Source organism: Conger conger, chromosome 10, assembly GCF_963514075.1.
Source record: "Conger conger chromosome 10, fConCon1.1, whole genome shotgun sequence".
NCBI classification, from domain to species: Eukaryota; Metazoa; Chordata; class Actinopteri; order Anguilliformes; family Congridae; genus Conger; species Conger conger.
Genome location: NC_083769.1, coordinates 51,558,062 through 51,578,786, shown reverse-complemented (window position 1 = coordinate 51,578,786; position 20,725 = coordinate 51,558,062). Strand labels below are relative to the sequence as shown.

Here is a 20,725-nt window from a genome sequence, read left to right as displayed (position 1 = left end):
AATTAAATGCAAATTCTAATAACCTACATAAATAATACAAAACATTTCAAGGACAGGACATTATTAAAAAGCAAAAGAACAGGAACACGCAGGAATGCTTACATGTGAAGTAGAGAGGCTCCGAAAAGGAGTGTTCAAGCAAAGAAATCCATGAAAAATGTCAGGGCTGGCCCAAAACAGGGTATGGACAGATGAAGCTGCAAGGGACAGACCCCCCCCGACCCCCGACCTCCGACCCCCCTGACCCTGACCCCCCTCCCCCCCCTACACACACACACACACACACACACACACACACACAGGCAGCGTCACACTTTACTTTGATGCACTATAAAGAAACGTTTCTGTGCAAAATAATAAGGCAATCAGTCCTGCCCCAAAATGAATGGTTCGTTTACCATACAAAAGTGCTTACATTCAGCAAACACATTTTCTGAATAATTTGGTAAGATCAAGATTCATATCAAAATGGATACCAAACTGAATACAAAAATGGGATAAAAGTAGAAGCCTACAATTAACTTCAGAGGCACTGTTCTAGCACTACCCTTTCAGATCCTCAATATCCATTTTGTAAACTCAAAATGAAACATGTCAATATAGCAAAAGAATGACATACAAAAAGAAATCGGTATCAATACAGACATGGTCCCAAATATTTGTGAGAAATGAACGTGGCTAAAGTTACTTTACTGTATGAAAAGAAACACACTTGTATGGATACTGCATAGTAATGTGGCATGGCTTCTATCAAATGTATTTTTCCCTCAACAAACTGTATGAAAATGGCATTTCACAGTGCATTATCTCAGAAAGCTGTCAAGCTTTAAATCTGCAAGATATTCAGCAGAAACCTCCACAGCACCACCTTGCAAGGCATCAGGACTCCCACCTCTACCCCTCAGCAGGACCGTCAGTAGAGTAGGCTGCATTCTTTGTGCTGGATGAGATCCCTTTTCCTCAAAAACAAAATGTGAATTTACCATCCAAAAATACTTTCATACTGGCAAGTTTAGGCTCAGCGATCTTTGTATAAAAAAGTAATAAAAATGGAAAAAAGGATGTGGGATCGTGCAGTTGTCCTTTATACAGGGTAAGGAATGAGGGGTTGAATCTCTATTACAGGTGATAAATTTACCCGTAATATTTTCTGGGCTTTTCTCCGGACTTCCTCATCAGTGATGGTGTCATCCACTTTGATGACCTTGAACCTCAGGTTATTCAGCCGAGAGTCGTCCTGACCCTGCATGACCCACACGCCCTTCCTCGCCCTCTTCCTCATCATCTTCTCCTCCGGTTCCTCCGACAATCTCCTTTTCAGAGTCCTGACCGCGCTCTTGTCCCTCCACATCAGTTTACTGGCCCCTTTGACTCTGCCCATCCTGACGGGAGCCATTTTGTAGTTGTTGCTTTCCTTCAGGACCCTGCCATTGGCATGTACCACGGGGGCCGAGTCTCCGATCAGGGCCATGCCCATCTTAACCGGACAGGAGATAACCCGAGTTTTCTCCAAAGTGACTGCGCTGGGCAGCGCAGCAGGCATCCCGGGCAGCGAGGGCAGCCGGCGAGGGGGGGCCCCTGCGACGCCCCGCGGCCCCAGACCCGTGTGCACCTGCAGCCTGGCGGTGTGGCCGGACGAGGGGCCCGTCATGTTCGTCAGTTTCAAGCAGGACGGGGTCGCCCTCACAGCCAGGACGGGGGGCGGGGAAAGGCCCGTCTGCCGGAGGGACTCCTGGGACAGGTTGGTCAGGAGGATCTTGGGCTGCTTCTTCAGGACGATCTTGGCCGCGGCGCTCAGCAGGGTGTAGTTCATCTCCTTCTTCTTGGAGCCGGACTTCCTGCCACGCCGCCGCACCGGCCGCTGCGCTTTGGGGACTCTGGAGGGATCCAGGGGCTTGGAGATCCTGACGGCGGGCAGGGGCTCAGCCGTGCAGGAGCTGTAGCCGTAAACATCTTTGCTCTTCAGGACGGTGGGCTTGTGGCCCTCCTCCCTCAGCCCCTGCAGAAAGGACAGCAGCTGCGTCTCCGTGTCCAGAAAGTCCTTGGACATGGGACTGAAGACCCGCAGGGCTTCGACGAGAGCCGCCTGTCCCGCAGAGGCGAATCTGGACCACGAGTGGACTGCCTTCTCTACAAGCTTCCCGTCACAACTCATGGCATACACCAACAAACAAGCTTCATACAGGCTTCATACAGGCTTCATACTGCTTCATACAGCTTCATACAGGCCTCCAGCCAGTGCAGCTCCCTGTGAACACAGAGCGGGGAATATTAGTGTATACAGCAAAACAACCCAGCACACAACCAATACACAGAGAGGGGAATATTAGTGTATACAGCAACCCAGCACACAACCAAATCTGGAAGATTCAAGGCATCAAAAAGCTTCTATTCGAGCACATACACTTTTGGTAAATATTAGCTATCCACAACAAATTCAGGACTTCCAATGGACTAACTTAAAAATGCACATTACAAGACCTGTACAAACTTTCATGAGGTTAAATTCACAATAAATATTTGCCTGTAATTTGACAGAATGCAATGTCCAATTGACAATTTTTCTTTTCTCCCCATATTTGGAATGACCAATTGGAGCTTTTAGGCCCATCCAATCAGTGTCTACTCCTAATTTGAGGTAAACCTCTGCAGATATCAGGTACAGATGGTCAATACCGCAGATATCAGGTACATATGGTCAATACCGCAGATTTCAGGCAGATACGGTCAATGCTGCAGATTTCAGGCACATACGGTCAATGCTGCAGATTTCAGGCACATACGGTGTGTAAGGCTCACTCCTGCAGCTCGCACATGCTTGTATGGGATATCGATCTCCTGGCAACAGTGGAAGAGCATGCTAAAATGCGACCCTAATGGAATCCAACATGGACATCCTCCAGGGGCGGATCAGATTACAGATGACATTCAAAGACATTAAATCACAAAAGCTGCATTTATTTATTAATTTTATTTGTTCACAAAATGGTTTGCTAACCTGTCACGATTAGTTCACTAATTCTAAAAGCCACTGCCTTCCTTTGGCATGCTACTGTGAAAGTCTTTACATTGCTGGGTTACCTCTTGCTCACACTCGCATCATTTGACAGCCATCCCGCAGAATCTGCCACTATCCAGAAAGCCGAGATGGCAGAGAACATGAATCCCCCAATTATGCAAGATATTCAGCCAAATGTGGGTCATCATCACACATCACGTCCTCCACGAGGGTCAGATTCCCTAACCCGAACCCTAGAGGTCAGATTCCCTAACCCGAACCCTAGAGGTCAGATTCCCTAACCCGAACCCTAGAGGTCAGATTCCCTAACCTGAACCCTAGAGGTCAGATTCCCTAACCCGAACCCTAGAGGTCAGATTCCCTAACCCGAACCCTAGAGGTTAGGCTCCCTAACCCGAACCCTAGAGGTCAGATTCCCTAACCCGAACCCTAGAGGTTAGGCTCCCTAACCTGAACCCTAGAGGTCAGATTCCCTAACCCGAACCCTAGAGGTCAGATTCCCTAACCCGAACCCTAGAGGTTAGGCTCCCTAACCCGAACCCTAGAGGTCAGATTCCCTAACCCGAACCCTAGAGGTTAGGCTCCCTAACCTGAACCCTAGAGGTTAGGCAAGGGAATCTTGCAATGCTCCACACGTGAAAAGAGTAGCGAATCAGTGAGCTATAAATTAGAGGCGGTGATATTTGGGAGGTTAATGCGCTCATGTTGAGTGATGGTAGGGGGGACTGAACTGATCAGATACTTTACCGTAACATTTTTGCGTTTGGGTTTAAAACTCAAGAAGGTTTAAAGACCCTGTGCAGTCAGAATCATGATTTTAAAATGATTATATTATGCCCAAATATTATGAGGTTACTTATACATTGATGTTATGTATGTAGTGAATTAGATTTATTTTCCTAAAAACTATACACTGCTCGACATTGCAGCCTGGTGGAGTATTTGGTATTGGTGGGGGCATTTGGGAGGTCTCAATTGTGACGTCCCAAATGCTTCTAATTTGCATTGACCAATGCGTGGTGGCCAAAACAATCACACAGGATGAATATTTATTTAGTGTGCACTCCCAAGTTCAAAGCCAAGACCAAATTCTCAAATACATATTGTGGAGGTCTATCCAGTTCAATAATGCCTTCTTATTGCGTGATTAAAGATGGTAGAGATGGTAATGCATCTTTTCATGCCTTGACAAAAGATCCAAGTCTCCAAAAGGTCAGAATGTATTATATAGAAGAAAGAAAAAAAAAAAAAAAAACGGTGAAAGTTAGTAATATGAAAGGTTACAAAATTGTGCAGTACAGTTTACCCATACTTCATTGTACAATTATGCACAGAAGGATGGGTTTTGCAAAGACAACAGTTCTAAAGCCAGAAGCTGTACCAATCAAGATCAAGATAAGGCTTGTTTCTCTCTTTACTTTAGGTGTTCCGGTAAACATCCGTTCAGGCGAGATGACGTTCTGCTATAAATCAAATCAAGCCAACAAACTAAAACGTTACTGTCAACTTAATCTCCTCAATTTACTTGCTGTCTGGTTATTTATTTGCCGTTTGGCTATCGATAATTTTGATAATGTAGTAATGAGCTGTACTTATCTTATGTAAATATAGCTAACGTTAGCTGGCGAGTGTAACGTTACTTTATTCTCGAGTGTTATAACGTTCATTCGCAAAAAGGACCAATCGATACTGTTATGTGCTAACGTATGTTATCCTATAAAGTTAGGGTCCCATCTGCAATCAATCTTTCCAAACAGGAATATAAACTCACCAAGTTCCGACCACCAAGTTAGCTCACCATGTACAACAGTGCAACTTGCATGACGAAAAACAGGGACGTTGTTCAGTTGTCGTTTTCTCTAATTATTGATTAAATTCACATGAAAGTGTTTCTGTCCGAGAGAGGAAATGCAACCATAAACATGATCATAAACCACATTCCTCAGGAGAAAGACTGCCATTGAACATTTACATTACCAGATACTAACCTAGTTAGCTAGATGATTATAGCGGAACGTAGTCTTATATTTTTGCTAACATTAGAACACGAACACCCCATGTACGAGCGTCCAGTATCGGTAACGTAGTTGCAGAGAAAATACGTTACCCCAATCGTGTTCTTCAACTGATCAAAGAACGGACTATGGACATGTTATTGAAGTGACAACTAAAAAGTATTTTAGCAAATGACATTACATTTGTTTAGGCTTGCATGAAACACAACTATTTCTCACCTGTGTAACGAAACCATAGCATCATCAATACACACTGTTGCGCTTCGGCAAAAAGAGTTCAAGATTTTATTCCCAAAAAGGTTTGACGTTTTACAACAAAAGATTTTTTATTTTGCGATGCGTACGTCTAAATGGAGGATAAAATAAATAATCCAAATAATCTTTCGTCTGAGTGAATATTTCTGAGGAAGACCGTGAAAACACAGTTGACTCCACAATAGATTTTAGTACATAACATGACCCCATTTTATATCGGTCAGCATCTACATACATTCACAAAATATTGCATTATACAGCCTGATTTTGAATAATAAATAACATGTGAAATTGTGTAATGCGTTTGATTTGTTGATGGGGGTTGGGTATTTGACAAAAAATACAATTAATGGACGTCAATTAATATACAAGTATACAAGACGGTAGTATTGTGATTATTGTACTTATTACTTATTGTACCTGTCGCTGTCTGAGGAGAGCTGCAAGGAGAGGGAGGTTGAAAGAGACAGCAAGGGGTGACAGGCAGGAGGAAGTGCAAACACTTCCAGGATAAAATGTGTTGTATAGTTTAGTAAGCAAAATGCTGTATATGTTATACCTCATATGACCCATAATATAATTTGGAAAACTGCCTCGACAGAGAATCAAAAAAACTATGGAGAATGCTCATTTTTGGTGATAGAGAAATGGAGAGGAAATTTGTCCAGTGTTGTGAATTGGCTCCATTGTGTTTCTAAGCACACCAGCCACAGCTACAATAATCTGTATCCAGTCAAACAGAAAATATTTAAAAATAATAATAAAAATTTTAAAAAACTTGACCATGTTTCACCAAGCTTCTGTAACTTGGTTTTAGTAATACTTAGAGTAATTCTGACTTGGAAAACAAACCCAAAAGGGTAGGAAGGAGACCAGAAATATGCCTGTAGTGAAAAGGATAGAAACCATTTTATTTTGGGTATGTAATTTTCAAGCGTGTCAAGAAAAGGTGATCCTTAAGGGGCTAGCTGTATTCATGCAATTGTCCACCACCAAATGAAATTGCACCTTGTGAGGTAATGCAACTATATCCCCCCTCCACACAAGGAACATACTTAGCCCCTTTTCCACCCGGTTGTAGGCCAGAACTATCAAAGTTGGGAACTAAAACAGTCATAGCGCGTGTTCATGTTCACTTTCCAACCAGATTATGCAAAGTAGGAGGGTCTGTGGCCAAGAAGTCAGTCCTGCCATTGAGGCCTTTCTTTTTTTTTTTTTTGCATTCCTGTTTCAGTTTTTTGGAACCTATTCATTAAAGAGTCACCAACTCAAATGTTGTCCTACATCCAGATACTTAGCTTGCACCTCGTTACACTGGTCTCAAGTTGTACAAGTTACAGCCACATGTTCACATTTTATTTCCTGCAATTGTACATCAGTGGATTTCTGTAGTAGCCTACATGCCAAAATAGCATCTCAGCAACAGAACGATTGCAAACTTATTATTTAATTGTGATTTTATTAGAAACAAAATGCAGCTAAAATACAGAATTACGCATGCTATTCAGAGAGGTTTTAAAGGAGCACTGTCACACTGCTTTCACATGAGCTTATTTGGATTAAAAGACTAAATTATGCGTGTCGCCATTTTTAAAATCACCGTCAGTGTAGCTGTTTTCTAGATATGGGGCAAAACTGATGTCACTGGACGTGTTTAGTGTGACTCTCCAGCCTGTGTTTCCCAGAAGGCAACGGGCGCTCAAACTCCACCCTTGAACGCAGAGACTGGTTTATGCACAGCCACCCATCCAGGCGATCCCATGACACTCCCAGGAAAATAACGTTAGCATACAAATATCAGGGAACCTACTTTGGCTAGCCTGAGCGATATGAGGACAGCTCTGACTTCACTGAGTTACGGCACAGCTCCATTGCAGCCATCAGCATCATCAATAAATCTGACAGTCTACTGTAGTGTTTTGCTAGCTCACCTTACATTGGATGTCAACAGCTATGAAGTTCACTCAGATTAAGCAAAAATGCTCTGGTTAAGTTGTATCCAGCTAATTTAGCTAGCTAGATAGCCACAGTCTGTGATAGTTCTTATGAAACTGGGGATAACTAGCTAGCTAGATAGCCACAGTCTGTGATAGTTCTTATGAGACTGGGGATAACAAGCTAGCTAGATGGCCAGTCTGTGATAGTTCTTATGAGACTGGGGATAACAAGCTAGCTAGATGGCCAGTCTGTGATAGTTCTTATGAGACTGGGGATAACTAGCTAGCTAGATAGCCACAGTCTGTGATAGTTCTTATGAGACTGGGGATAACAAGCTAGCTAGATGGCCAGTCTGTGATAGTTCTTATGAGACTGGGGATAACTAGCTAGCTAGATAGCCACAGTCTGTGATAGTTCTTATGAGACTGGGGATAACAAGCTAGCTAGATGGCCAGTCTGTGATAGTTCTTATGAGACTGGGGATAACTAGCTAGCTAGATAGCCAGTCTGTGATAGTTCTTATGAGACTGGGGATAACTAGCTAGCTAGATAGCCACAGTCTGTGATGGTTCTTATGAGACTGGGGATAACTAGCTAGCTAGATAGCCAGTCTGTGATAGTTCTTATAAGACTGGGGATAACTAGCTAGCTAGATGGCCAGTCTGTGATAGTTCTTATGAGACTGGGGATAACTAGCTAGCTAGATAGCCAGTCTGTGATAGTTCTTATAAGACTGGGGATAACTAGCTAGCTAGATGGCCAGTCTGTGATAGTTCTTATAAGACCGGGGATAACTAGCTAGCTAGATAGCCAGTCTGTGATAGTTCTTATGAGACTGGGGATAACAAGCTAGCTAGATAGCCACAGTCTGTGATAGTTCTTATGAGACTGGGGATAACTAGCTAGCTAGATAGCCAGTCTGTGATAGTTCTTATAAGACTGGGGATAACTAGCTAGCTAGATGGCCAGTCTGTGATAGTTCTTATAAGACCGGGGATAACTAGCTAGCTAGATAGCCAGTCTGTGATAGTTCTTATGAGACTGGGGATAACAAGCTAGCTAGATAGCCACAGTCTGTGATAGTTCTTATGAGACTGGGGATAACTAGTTAGCTAGATAGCCAGTCTGTGATAGTTCTTATAAGACTGGGGCTAACTAGAGAGTGATGCAGCCAACGTGAATAGCCACCCACTTTATAATTTATATGGAGTTAAATAAGAAAAAACAAGCAGAACTACATTTCTCATTCTAATCAATTCACTATATGAGAATGAACGCGCGTGTCAACTATCGAGAAATGAACCTCAGCGATTCTCTAACATTGACGTCAAACGTGACGCGATGGCTACAATAGAGAGGCTATTATTACATTACAATTGATTCGTTCCCTCAGCGTCCAATGGCTGATGGCGATTGCTGCAGTGCAGCCGTGCCCTTAGAGCACAAGAGCAAAGAAATACAACCTTACAGTTTTGAGCTGGACTATAGAGGAAGAGTTGCGTGAGCAAGAGAGACAGAGAGCGAAGGATGAGGTGGTCAGAGCTGCTAGAAAGCTGTTGTATCTGCATGGGTGGCCATCCATCAAGCAGTCCCTGCGTTCAACGGTGGAGTTTGAGACCATTACCTTCTGGGTAAACACAGGCTGGAGATAGATCACACCGTAGATGTACAGCCAGATTTGGAGAGCAGGTGTAGATGGAGACCTGCGCAGAGGTCATACAAAGCTCTTGTTCTCAAAAACTACTCATTGTGAAAATGTCAACTTGGTATGTAAATGCTCAAAATACGTTCAGCTTGTTGGACACATCATAAAAAATATCGGATATTGTTGTCAAAAGATATAGCTAATTTAGGTTAAATCCTATTCCCGCAGTGTTATACTTACCCCCGAGAAGGGGCGTGGCTATGGTGGTGACGTTGCCGGTCTATTCCAGCAGAACGGATGTCACTGGACATGTTTGTTTTGATAAGTTTTGCCCCATGTCTCGGAAACAGCTACACTGATGGCGATTTTAAAAAAGCCGACACACATAATTTCAGCATTTAATCAAAATAAGCATGACAGTGCTCCTTAACTTCAGCATAAAGAATTGGCCCAATTAAACCACAAGGCAGTGCAACGAATCTAATGAAAAAGTAATTTAAGTTTGTTTTTTCTTCTATAGAAATTTGAAACAAAAAGGAGCAAGTTGTTTAGGAACATGCATGTTTTTGTGTGCATTTGCGATTGAGGGTTTGGCCCCCGTAATTGCTGCTTGCAGATATTTTTGCGGTTTACATTGGTTATAATGTAAAACAGGGAGGTAGCAGCCAACGTGGACAGAAAAACATATGTTGCTGATAACGGCCCGTTTCCATATCGTTCATCGCGTGTAACTTACTGGTCTAGCTACAGCTGACTTAGCGAACCAAATACCCAACGTAGCTTGCAAACTAGCCAGCTAGCCAACCAATTAGAGCCGTTCTGTTTCACGATATGCAGGGAATTCAACGCCATAAGCAGCCATCTCGCCAGCATTTGTAGCATCAACTGGAAATCGCAGGGAGTCGCCAGCGGCTACTGACACCTTTAAGAGCGAGCTAACCATTTTAGCAACCAAGCCACACAAACAGAATTATTTTTTACAACAACAATCTCGAACGGATAAGTAACTTCAGAAAACAAAGAAACAATGCATTCCATTAATCAGCTAAGCTGGGGCATTCAAACAAGTAAACGAGTTCCTGCAAAATGCAAACAAGTTAAATGTGAGATAGCAATCTACCCATGATAAAACTTCTCGTCTTGGTATGGTCATAGTCTACGCGCGGCTACACAACACACTAACACACACCCCTAACGTTACACAAAATTTCCTTCTTGAATTGTCAAGTGATCGATCAAGCAATTGGTCAGATGCTGGTAGCCAATTCTATTGCCCATAAGCAGACAGCTACTTAGCTAGTTACCAGGCTAGCTGATGTTTAGTTAGTTGGATGCCAATATACTGGTTGTTAAAACACTGGAACAAAGCGCTTCCAGGTAACACATCCGTAGCTTAGCATGCCAAGCTAGCTATATGTCTGACTGAGTGGCTTGGCTAACTATCTAACGCTAGCCAGCCAGAGCCTCTCTCTCCGGCATACCAGTCGCTTTACCTTCTCTCCTTGTGCGATTCCAAGTAATCAAGCCGTGTAGCACACGTGCATTAATAGTCTACGCGAGAGGTGTTACTTTCCCAAAATATGGAAAATATATATGAATCAGATGGAAAGATCCCGCAGCCTTCCTGTCTCCTGCGTTTCATTAGGTGCAGCTGCAGTCGAGCCACACAGACTAAATTAAAATGGCTGCCGCTTCACACAGGAGGGGGAACTAGACGTAAAGGAGCAAGAGACATGCAGCTTTTCAATGACGGAGGCAGGACGTTGATGAAGACCGCCCAAAATACGTATGTATTATCTATATATGGAGAAAGGAGGCGTTCTATGGGTGTTGACATTGGCACTCATTGGACAGTAAAATACAGGTTTGTGAGTTCCAGGCGTGGAAAGAGGGCGTGGTCAAAATATAGAGGGTGGGCTACTTGTGAAATTAGAGAGTTGTTGATATTTCTAGGGTTTTTACTGGATACAGAAAACAGGTAGGTGGTAAAAAAAAAAAAAAGGTGTTCCCTAATGCTGTTCCCTAATGCTGTGCTCTAATGCTGAGCCCTAATGCTGTTCCCTAATGCTGTGCTCTAATGCTGTTCCCTAATGCTGTTCCCTAATGCTGTTCCCTAATGCTGTTCCCTAATGCTGAGGCCTAATTCTGTCCCTTAATGCTGTTCCCTAATGCTGAGCCCTAATGTGTTCCCTAATGCTGAGCCCTAATGCTGTTCCCTAATGCTGAGCCCTAATGCTGTTCCTTAATGCTGTTCTCTAATGCTGTTCCCTAAAGCTGAGCCCTAATGCTGTTCCCTAATGCTGAGCCCTAATACTGTACCCTAATGCTGAGCCCTAATGCTGTTCCCTAAAGCTGAGCCCTAATACTGTTCCCTAATGCTGTTCCCTAATGCTGAGCCCTAATACTGTTCCCTAATGCTGAGCCCTAATGCTGTTCCCTAATGCTGAGGCCTAATGCTGTGCCCTAATGTAAAAGTTTTATAGAAAACCAAAAGGAAGCTGGCGGATGAGAACGATAGCCCATTTACTGATTGGCTGTATGTACGTGCTTATGACATGCGCTTGAGGCTTGCAATTGCGATTTCTTCATCATTCAAACGGCCCAAAAAGTGCAGGATCTGTCAGATTGCAGCTCGCACGTCACACTTTGCTGAAACGAGCCCCTGATCACTAATGCTACAGAGTTAAACATGAGACCTTCTGCTAATTTAAAAGTAAGATTAGAAAAGGTACAAAAGTGTGTGAACCCTTTTGGATTATCCTTTGTTACTTTTTAAAAGGATGATTACCAAGGCCCAGACCCAGGTGATTTATGTGTTAGGGCCTCAATGAGTCAGGTGAGTATAATTGCAGGCCTGAACATTCTATTCTGAAGTAACCCCATGGCTGTCTGATGTTCACAACCATGGGTTCCTCTAAACAGTTGTCCAAGGTTGTCAGAACTCTCAATGTTTCAAACTATTTCCACAGTCACAAACATTATTACAAAATGGAAGATTAAAAAAACAGTTGAAGTCAAAGCAATGTCTGGAATACCAAGAAATTAATAGAATGACCTGAGACCTGGTGAGAAATTCTCAGAAGAGTAGTAGACACAGGTCTAGCTGTTTACAGGACAACAATACAATGTACTTTAAACAATGAAGACCTACATGGCTTGAGTTGCCAGAAAGGATGACCTCAACACATAATTGTCTTAAGTATGCAGAAGCCTTTTGGAACAATGTGCTTTGGACTGATGAAACACAAATTGAACTTTTTGGCGACCACCAAAGAAGGCATGGAGAAAAACGGTCTTTGTAGAGAAGAACATCTTGCCAACTGTTAACCATGGAGGTGGATCCATTATGCTTTGGGGTTGTGTGGCAGCTGGGGGCACTGGAAATATTGTATAAGTAGAAGGAATAATGGATTCCACCAAATATCAAGAAATTCTAGAGGTTAATGTTCAAAGGTCTGTCCAGACTTTGAAGTTGGAGAGATGTTGGGTATTCCAGCAAGATCCAAAGCTTACCTCAAACTCAACCATGATGTACCTCCAGGAAAGACAGGTGAAGTTTTGGAATGGCCACCACAGTCCCCAGACTGCATGCAAGGACGCCAAAGAATATTTCTGAACTAGAGGTGTTCTGCCAGGAAGAATGGGGGAAAATAGAGAGAGGATTGAAATAATCTTAGCTGGCTACAGGAAGTGTTTACAAGCTGTTATAGTTGCCAGAGGAGGAGTTATAAAGTACTGACAGGGTTCCCAAATTTTAGTACATAAAATAAAAACTAATCTTGTGTTAAAATTTAAAGAAATGTCTCATGTTTTTAAAGATATTTTTTAGGCCTTTTCAGCTTTATTGGACAGTATATAGAGACAGGAAGAATGGGGGCGAGAGAGAGGGAAAGACATGCAACAAATGGTCAGACGGTCGGATTCAAACTGTTGACGTTGCGGCTCACAATGAGCATGCGGTCAGTGCTCTGCAGGCTGCGCCACCGAGACACCCAGAAATGTCTCATGTTTAACGTACATAGCAAATGCCATTTACTTACATATTTATATAGCTAGCTGAACCCACTTGTATAGCAAGCTAGTGAGATGGTAAAAACACATTACAATTGAAATTCATTCATTTAGCTGAAATGTAGGATTTATCATAGCAAATCGTAGCTATCAATGTCTTAAGCACTTCAATTCAATTTGTAGCTGTGTCCACCAAGATAACTAACATTCGTTGGAGGAGGCACATGTCTGACTCTCCTCCAGACATTGGCAAGAGCGGCTGCTGTCAGAATATCACATTTGGCTGAATTTGGGGAAAAACCAGGGAATAAATGAAAAAATAATAATCTTTGGCCAATTATGAAAGTGTCCTTAGTACTGCATCCTGAAAATAGGCCTATACACTCTCTACCAAACAAACTGTGCTTCCGAATACAGACCATGGCCAAAACAGTTAAGTAGCCAAAATCAAACATTCATAATTATTGGCACCCCTGGTTTAATACTTGGTGTATCCACCTCTGGCAAGGATAACAGCATGGATTATTTTCCTGTAATGCTTGGCAAGGGTAAGGCACACAAATTTGAGGGATTTTGGACCATTCCTCCATGCAAATCTTTGCAAGATCCTTCACATTCTTAGGCTTGGGCTAAGCCCACAGGCTTTCGATTAGATTGAGGTCCAGCACCTGAAACAGCCAGAGAGGAAGAGGCAGGGCCTTTTTATTACATGGGTATGTGTAAGAGTATAGCATGGAGGCTATGTTGACAGGCAGTGTGTTTAATAGACAGTACATAAGAGAGCGTTACAGGCACAGCCACATTCAGGATATTATCCAGAGATTTTAGGTACACTACACTACATTAAGAGACAATTTAGCCTACTTAACAGCTCTCTGATCCAGTGTACTCAATAGTCATGCAAGTAAGCAGTTTTGGGCCCGGCCTTTGTTCCCAGTGATGATGTATACTTCTGAAACTCATTGGTCAATGTGAGAAATCTCTGTGCTGTACCCGTCACACTAAGAGGAAAATATCGAACATGTTTGAAAAAGGATTGGCACATCCCAGACTGGATGGCTAGAACAGGACAGCGGTCAGCGAGAGCGTGACCCTCACCCTCACGCTGGGCACACCGGCGATGTGATGATGCCGCTTTCGCTCCAATCCTGAAAATGGTCTAGTGTAGGCCCAGCGTATCTTCACCCGTCACACAGATAACATTAGCAAACGTCCTTCTTCTAAGAACTGGCCACTGAATGAAGTAACATGATCAATAATAGCTACCTAGCTACTTCTGTGTCTAAATTAAATCGACGGTACAATTGGCTGACGACCTGAAAATCCAGGTAAATTTGCATCTTGAAATTTAGACCAGACTGTCCAGCAGAAACTCCACCCGCTGCACCTGCACCGTATGACCACTGCTCTGACGTTAGTCCAGCTTCAGGGCGAGCCCCATTAGATTCCGCCGGTGATGTAGGGGAGGGCCGTTTATCCACTATAGAAATCTTGCAACGTTCTATCTAGCGATGTCTACAAATATGTGAACGCCGCAAGATCTATCCCGCTGTTGATTAGTAACCGGCCCATCTCTTTGATTGGTTCCCATTGTGAACCATTGTTTTGAGAAGAACTCCAGCTTGATCTCACTCTTTAGAATGCAGAATTTGAGGGTATAAACTGGTATGGTGCTGGATTTCTCTCACAACAGCTTTCTATGATTGCTACCAATGAGCACGACTGTTCCCGCTACTCATCTTCAATCTTCTATCTTTCTTGCTTCAAAACTTCAAACGTTACTGCAGCTGTAACTGGATGAGCCACAACACATTTTTAACCAAAGAAAAAATAAATACTGCAGTAACATTATAGCTCTCCATATTATAACAAAAAAGAAGAGAAGACATACAAGTAATGTTTTTTGAAGTGCAAGGCAAGCTAGTACAATTTGTTTTATTGTTTTCATTACAAGGCTCCTGGGGCACCTAACCTGTTGCTATTGTTAACCACGGTCAAATACAGTCATCTGGCAAATGCTTAAAGACAGTTACTGAGATGTACACAGTCTTTATTAAAATGAAATTCCGTTATTTTTCTAGCAAGTCACAGCTTCATTGAAGACTTGACTGGATATGTGAACATTCATTGTGAAGATGCAAGGCCAGTTATACCAGGCAGCATGGAGGCACAGTGGATAGCACGGCAAGAAGATCTGGGTTTGAATCCCGCCAGGGCTTGAATCCCGCCTGGGCCTTTCCATGTGGAGTTTGCATGTTCTCCCCATGTCTATGTGGGTTTCCTCCCACAGTCCATACACATGCAGGTGAGACTAGTTGGGGGGGGCATTAACAAGGCGTTGCTGCAAAAGAGCATGCGTGCTCAGTCACCTTACCCGGTATAAATAATACTGGCTGTTCTGGAGGCCTTTTTAGCCTATCCTTGAACTCTGTATGGTTCCATTCCCCTCTGACCTGATTGGCTGTGCTGGCAGTGGGTGTGGCTAGTAGCAGTGGCATAATGAGGATGAATCTGTGATAAGGCCAGGTCTGGCATCAGCCACACTGGATAAGCACACTGCCTCACAAGCCCAATGACTGTTACTGCACTGCTTCACAAGCTCAATGTCTGTGCTTCACAAGCTCAATGTCGGTTACATCTTGCATACATCTTTATGAATCCAGTCTGTCCAGTCTGTCCCCTCTTGCAATCCCTTGAATAGCTAGCACTTTTTTTCATGCATGTCCGATCTCAAAATACTAGAAAATACTGACAGTATAAGCGACACATTTTAACATTTAATAATGTGGAATTCACCCTAATCCTTACATCGTGGAGGGGCTAGGGTTAGGGAACAATCCATTGCAATGGGGTGACATCAGGAAATCATGTGGTCATGCACAGGTTAAAATCAACAGCCTTCTGAGAGCACGACTTCTCTGCGCTTGAATATCTCAATTCTGAACATTAGTTATTTCACAATGTACGGGGGACAGCGATAGAAACCAATTTGCATGTGAAATCTAAGACATATATTCTACTGACATGAGTAATGAAACACCCTGTCCTACATGCATCTGATGGAAACTGATGGTCCCACGTTGACAATCTTCCATTTGGTGAAAGCCTGCAATTCGTTTTTTGTCAACCACACCGAGATAACCAGGAACCTTAAGATCTCATAAAGACTCATTCATGTTTGTTTTTTACACTTCCATTCTTAACTGCTCAGAAATAGGACACCTTTTCTATAAAGATCACATGCAAAAAATTATCTTAATGCATCATGCAGTGCACAAAACAGAACATCTATAACATTTATACTGGGGACTGCTAACACTAGAGGAACAGCCATTCTTGGGCAATGCAGCTCTGTACATTGTGCATATTATAACCCTTCCAGCTACAATACTCATCTGGTTCTATTGGAGACTGAAACAGAGGAATGCATTTTGTAATTGAACATTTTCTTGGCACAAACCCATGATGTTATAGATCCCTCAGATAGTCAATCTATCGGATCAAAACTCAAGCCCTCATCCATTTTCGTTGTTGGTTCAATAAAATATTGGCTCGCTCGAGTCTGCTTACATTGCTTTAAACTGTAGTTTACCTGAAGCTGACAGCACAGAGTATTCTCCACTGGAGAATACACAATCATCCACACCAACATTTTGAAACATTTTTCAAAATGCAGAACAAAGGCAGTTATTAAGTGATAAATACCTAAAGCCATTTTATTTTACTCTCCCGTCATGATTAATGGTGCCTGGAACTCTTTCTTCTTTCTCAAAATAAGACGGAAAACGTGGGACCGCCAGTCAGTCCCGCAGTCAGCGGGCTCCGGACCGGGCCGTTTCTGGCGGTGAGGAGGACGGGGTGCCGTGGCCGGCAGCGCCGGGCGGGTCAGTCCTCCACCTTGCGGGCCAGCCTACAGAAAGTCCAGTGGTGCTCGACTGTGTTCTCATTGGCCCGCTCGCTCATGTGATGCACGCGCGTGTTGCGGATGGCGAAGCCCTGCTTGGTGATGTAGTCCATGAGGTGTACGCGCAGGGACACCTCCTGGTGGTAGTCGCAGGGCCCAAAGGTGAAGGACACCTGGCAGTCCCGTGTGTCCATCATGTGCTTGTTCCACTTGGTGAAGCTGTTGGCCACGCCCTCCAGCAGGGCGTGCACCTTGGTGGTGATGGTGAGCTGTGTGATGATGACCGCCACGGGGTTGGAGTACTTGGAGAGCTTGCGGGTGCTGGAGAGCTCCACCACCTGCTCAAAGGTCTCCAGAGGGTAGAGCGGCTTGGGGTCTCTCAGGCACTGGATCAGGGGCTCGATCTGGTAGAAGTCGGCCTCCTTGCGCAGAAGCTCCGTCTCCTTGAAGTCCGCGGGCAGCGTGAGCTCGGACGTGCGCAGGAAGTTGAGCACGTGGCGGAAGAGCGTCCCGTCGCGGTCGATGAAGTAGTGCCCCTGAGCGTCGCGCACGGAGGGGAAGTCCCCCCCGAACATGGCCCCCAGCATGGAGTCCGGGTACCGCTGCAGGGTGGACAGAGAGGTGGTGTACAGGTGCCCCCCCACGTTCAGCGTGACTGGATCAGTCATCTGCAGGGGGAGGAGTCAGAGCACACTCAACAGCCAATCAGACTCCAGCAGGTGGAGGATAGTTATGGTAGGGCGTATGTATGCATCACTGCTTTCCCTGGGGACATTCTGTACAGTATCAGCTGTGCAAAGACCACAGCTAGAAAAAGATCTGAATGTATATGCAGATACTGTAAAATATTATATATCTGCACTGCGTCTAATCTTAACTCACACTAACCATAACTCACACTAACCATATAGCCCCAGCCACCATTCTCCATTTGCCCCACGGTTTGGGCAGATGTTTAGAAAGGGTACCGATGAAGACTGCTGATCTCAAGGCTCTGTCCCGATCAACACCTGTGCAAATAAACAAAAACCACACAGTACCACACCTTACCACTTAGCACCAACTAACACACACACTGCATTGCCCAAAATTATAACACAACTGTCTACCACGCTCATGCATTCTATAACCTAAATTAAAGCTACTCACAATTTGTCTGTGTGCATATGTAACGTTTTTACATTACATATACATTTAAAACGAATTCTCCAGAACAACATAGATCGATTATATTTTCACACACAATCTGTTTATATAGCTGAAGCAGTTACGGTTAAGTACTTTACCTTTGAGTTACAAACTTAGTTCCATTCCGTTATACAGTAAAACAGTTGCGTTGTCATTTAATACTGTTGTGCAAACTTTGAAGACGCCCTGAAATGATAACTGCAAAATAGGATCATATTTCTGGCGACATTTTTACTCACTATTGCGTTTTAGCTTCAAAATGACTCACTCGCCAATAATCATATTTCTAGAACATTGTTCTTTCTGAACTCAGGACTACCCTGCGAAAAAAAATAGCTGAAACAGCTGGTAGCTGGTCATTTCAAACTGGTCATAGCTGGATTTTACAACAAGGTAACGTTAGCCTGACATATCCAGTAAACGTATATGGAATAATATTTTTTTTTTTTCAGCTGTTTGACATGTTCTGTTAACTTTCAGGCACTATTCCCAGGACAGGAGATTAATTACACAGTATGCTCCGTCAATGTTTTTATTAGGGTAGCTACTAACGTTAGCCTAGCTAGTCGTTATTGTATGACGCGTACTGTTGTGCCATTCGTCGGACACTGATGCGGTGGTAACGATGGCTAGGTCATTTAGCTAAGGTTAGCCTGATCTTGCATAAACAAGCCAACTCCCCAGTTCCCGAGCTGTTCGCGTGATGCTAAATGCAGAAGTAACCTTACATCGAACACTATTTTGGCCGTAGCTACATCAAACATGAAAGATTAGCTGATTCTAGATCTGATAGCTGGTGGAGCTTGCTTTTTTTGCCTGTGCGTTGGCAGTTAATGCTAGTTAGCCAGGGTTAGCCAGCCACCATTCTCTATCTAACGATAACTACCTCGCAGCTAGTTTTAATAAACACTCGCTAGTTGGTGGCGTGGCCTGCCCTACAGTTGAAATGCCATAAATGATGCGTGCTGTAATTTGCATAAGCACCGAGCTTGTCCGTTTCGACGCTATTATAACGCAACGTTCGTAGCTAAGTGGCTAGCTGAGTAGCTGAAGCGAAGTACTGTAAATTGTCGACGTCGGAGCTCGTTTAATTAAATGCTTTTCATCTTCTACAAACTTTCTGCGCGGTAAACTTATCTTATAAAATAGTTATTTGTTAAACACGTATCCTTACCTGTTCACAGATCCACTAGGTACGTTTAATCACCGATGGCCATTGTGTTGCGCGTGCATGGAACCAGTAGCCTGAATGAATCCACCGCTGCTCCGCCCGCACAGAACGCATGGACAACCACACACTTTCCCCGGGACTCCGGCGACTGCGGACTGCTCTAGCTCCATACGCCAGGACAGTAGGTACAGTAATTACTACTGTACTAGTAAGAGTGGCTAGGGCTCCGGGAACGAGAGATGATGTGTAGTAAGTCTGATATTTATAATTAATTGCTAGAAGTATGTGGCTATAAATAATGGGGGCTAAGACATAGTTAAATGGTAAATGGTTGGAATTTACCATTCACCCATTCATACACACACCGACGGCGATTGGCTGCCATGCAAGGCACCGACCAGCTCGTCAGGAGCATTTGGGGGTTAGGCGTCTTGCTCAGGGACACTTTGACACAGCTCGAGTGGGGGATCGAACCGGCAACCCTCTAACTGCCAGATGGCTGCTCTTACTGCCTGAGCCATGTCGCCCCCATCATAGTTGGCATTACAGAGGCATGACTTGGGGATAAGGATGGGGAAGAATAGGAAGGATTGATCCAATGGGAGAGGTGGGGGTGAAGCTTTGTTTGTAACTACCAGAAAAATGTTGACAGAAAATCTGGTTGTCTCCCCTAGGAAGCTGGTAGATCGTCCAACAGGACAATGACCTCAAACATCTATAAAAATCGAACATCAGACAAATATGGTAAAGTGAAATCAATCTATAAGCACAAACCAAAGGATATCAATGATTCTGAAAAGTTCTGCATGGAGGAATAATCAGAAATTCCTCCAAATGCGATTTCTAAACTTATCACAAATTATAAGAAAAGGCTGACGGCTGTCATTTTTGCCAGGGGGGTTTGCACAAAGTATTAAATCATGGGTGTCAATAATTGTGGAACCTGTTTTTGGGGGAAATATTTTAGAAATGTAAGACTTTGGTTGATCATTAATAAAGCATGTTGGAAAATAAAGCTTGTGTTAATAGCAAAATACTTTTTTCACAGCACTGTATAGCCAAAAGTACAATTCCACGAAAGTTATACTTATGTTGTAGAATACCTTTGTCAGACCATACTTAAGAGTATTGTGTGTCATTCAGGGGACTGCACTACAAGAAAGATATAGAGGGTCTGGAAAAGGTCATAAAAGGGCAATTAAATGGGTTTGTGGTATTAACAATGAAAGTTATGAGGAAATATGCAAGATACTCAACCTCTTCAAGCTTAGCAATGGGTGATTTAGGTGTTATTTGATTTTATGAATCAGGAAGTATTCACAATGGTCGCTGTGTGGATGCTTGTCTGGTCATGTACGTACTGGAGGCAGAAACTCAATTTTTAAGATTAGGCTTGATGCATTATGTTACGTTGGACAATTTCAGTAGACAGCAAAATGGTCTCTATTCCTACACGTAGAAATAATAGACTGCAATTTAAAATATAAACTCTGCACTACTTCACCATGGTTATATTATGTATGCTATTTATAGCTTTTCAGCAGTTTAATGTGGCAAATGAATGGATGGATGGATGGAT

The 20,725-nt window shown here is 43.4% G+C and overlaps 2 protein-coding genes across 4 annotated transcripts; both read right to left on the bottom strand.

Annotated features, from left to right (window-relative positions):
• Positions 1 to 272: 272 nt before the first annotated feature.
• LOC133139398 (coiled-coil domain-containing protein 71-like) lies at positions 273 to 10,583 on the bottom strand. Of its 2 annotated transcripts, none has more exons than XM_061258911.1 (2): positions 10,366 to 10,583; positions 273 to 2,248 (listed from the first exon to the last, which is right to left on the bottom strand). In XM_061258911.1, exon 2 carries the CDS (start codon positions 2,153 to 2,155, stop codon positions 1,085 to 1,087), a length of 1,071 nt encoding a protein of 356 aa, XP_061114895.1. In that variant the 5' UTR covers positions 2,156 to 2,248; positions 10,366 to 10,583; the 3' UTR covers positions 273 to 1,084. The 2 variants fall into 2 exon arrangements, with proteins under 2 accessions (XP_061114895.1, XP_061114896.1); XM_061258912.1 differs by lacking the exon at positions 10,366 to 10,583 and adding an exon at positions 2,726 to 2,752.
• A 4,197-nt stretch (positions 10,584 to 14,780) lies between these two features.
• Positions 14,781 to 19,345, bottom strand: kctd6b (potassium channel tetramerization domain containing 6b). 2 transcript variants are annotated; one of them, XM_061258921.1, is made up of 3 exons: positions 19,150 to 19,345; positions 17,692 to 17,797; positions 14,781 to 17,455 (listed from the first exon to the last, which is right to left on the bottom strand). In XM_061258921.1, exons 2-3 carry the CDS (start codon positions 17,716 to 17,718, stop codon positions 16,769 to 16,771), a joined length of 714 nt encoding a protein of 237 aa, XP_061114905.1. In that variant the 5' UTR covers positions 17,719 to 17,797; positions 19,150 to 19,345; the 3' UTR covers positions 14,781 to 16,768. The 2 variants fall into 2 exon arrangements, with proteins under 2 accessions (XP_061114905.1, XP_061114906.1); XM_061258922.1 differs by lacking the exon at positions 19,150 to 19,345 and adding an exon at positions 18,074 to 19,105.
• Between the last annotated feature and the right edge of the window lie 1,380 nt (positions 19,346 to 20,725).

What these genes read in the sequence shown, in the direction of transcription:
- LOC133139398 (XM_061258911.1), bottom strand. Translation starts at nt 2,155, where the DNA reads ATGAGTTGTGACGGGAAGCTTGTAGAGAAGGCAGTCCACTCGTGGTCC.
- kctd6b (XM_061258921.1), bottom strand. Translation starts at nt 17,718, where the DNA reads ATGGAGAATGGTGGCTGGGGCTATATG. An exon ending in ATGGTGGCTGGGGCTATATG is followed by an intron (nt 17,456 to 17,691) that starts GTTAGTGTGAGT and finishes CTCCCCCTGCAG; the next exon opens with ATGACTGATCCAGTCACGCT.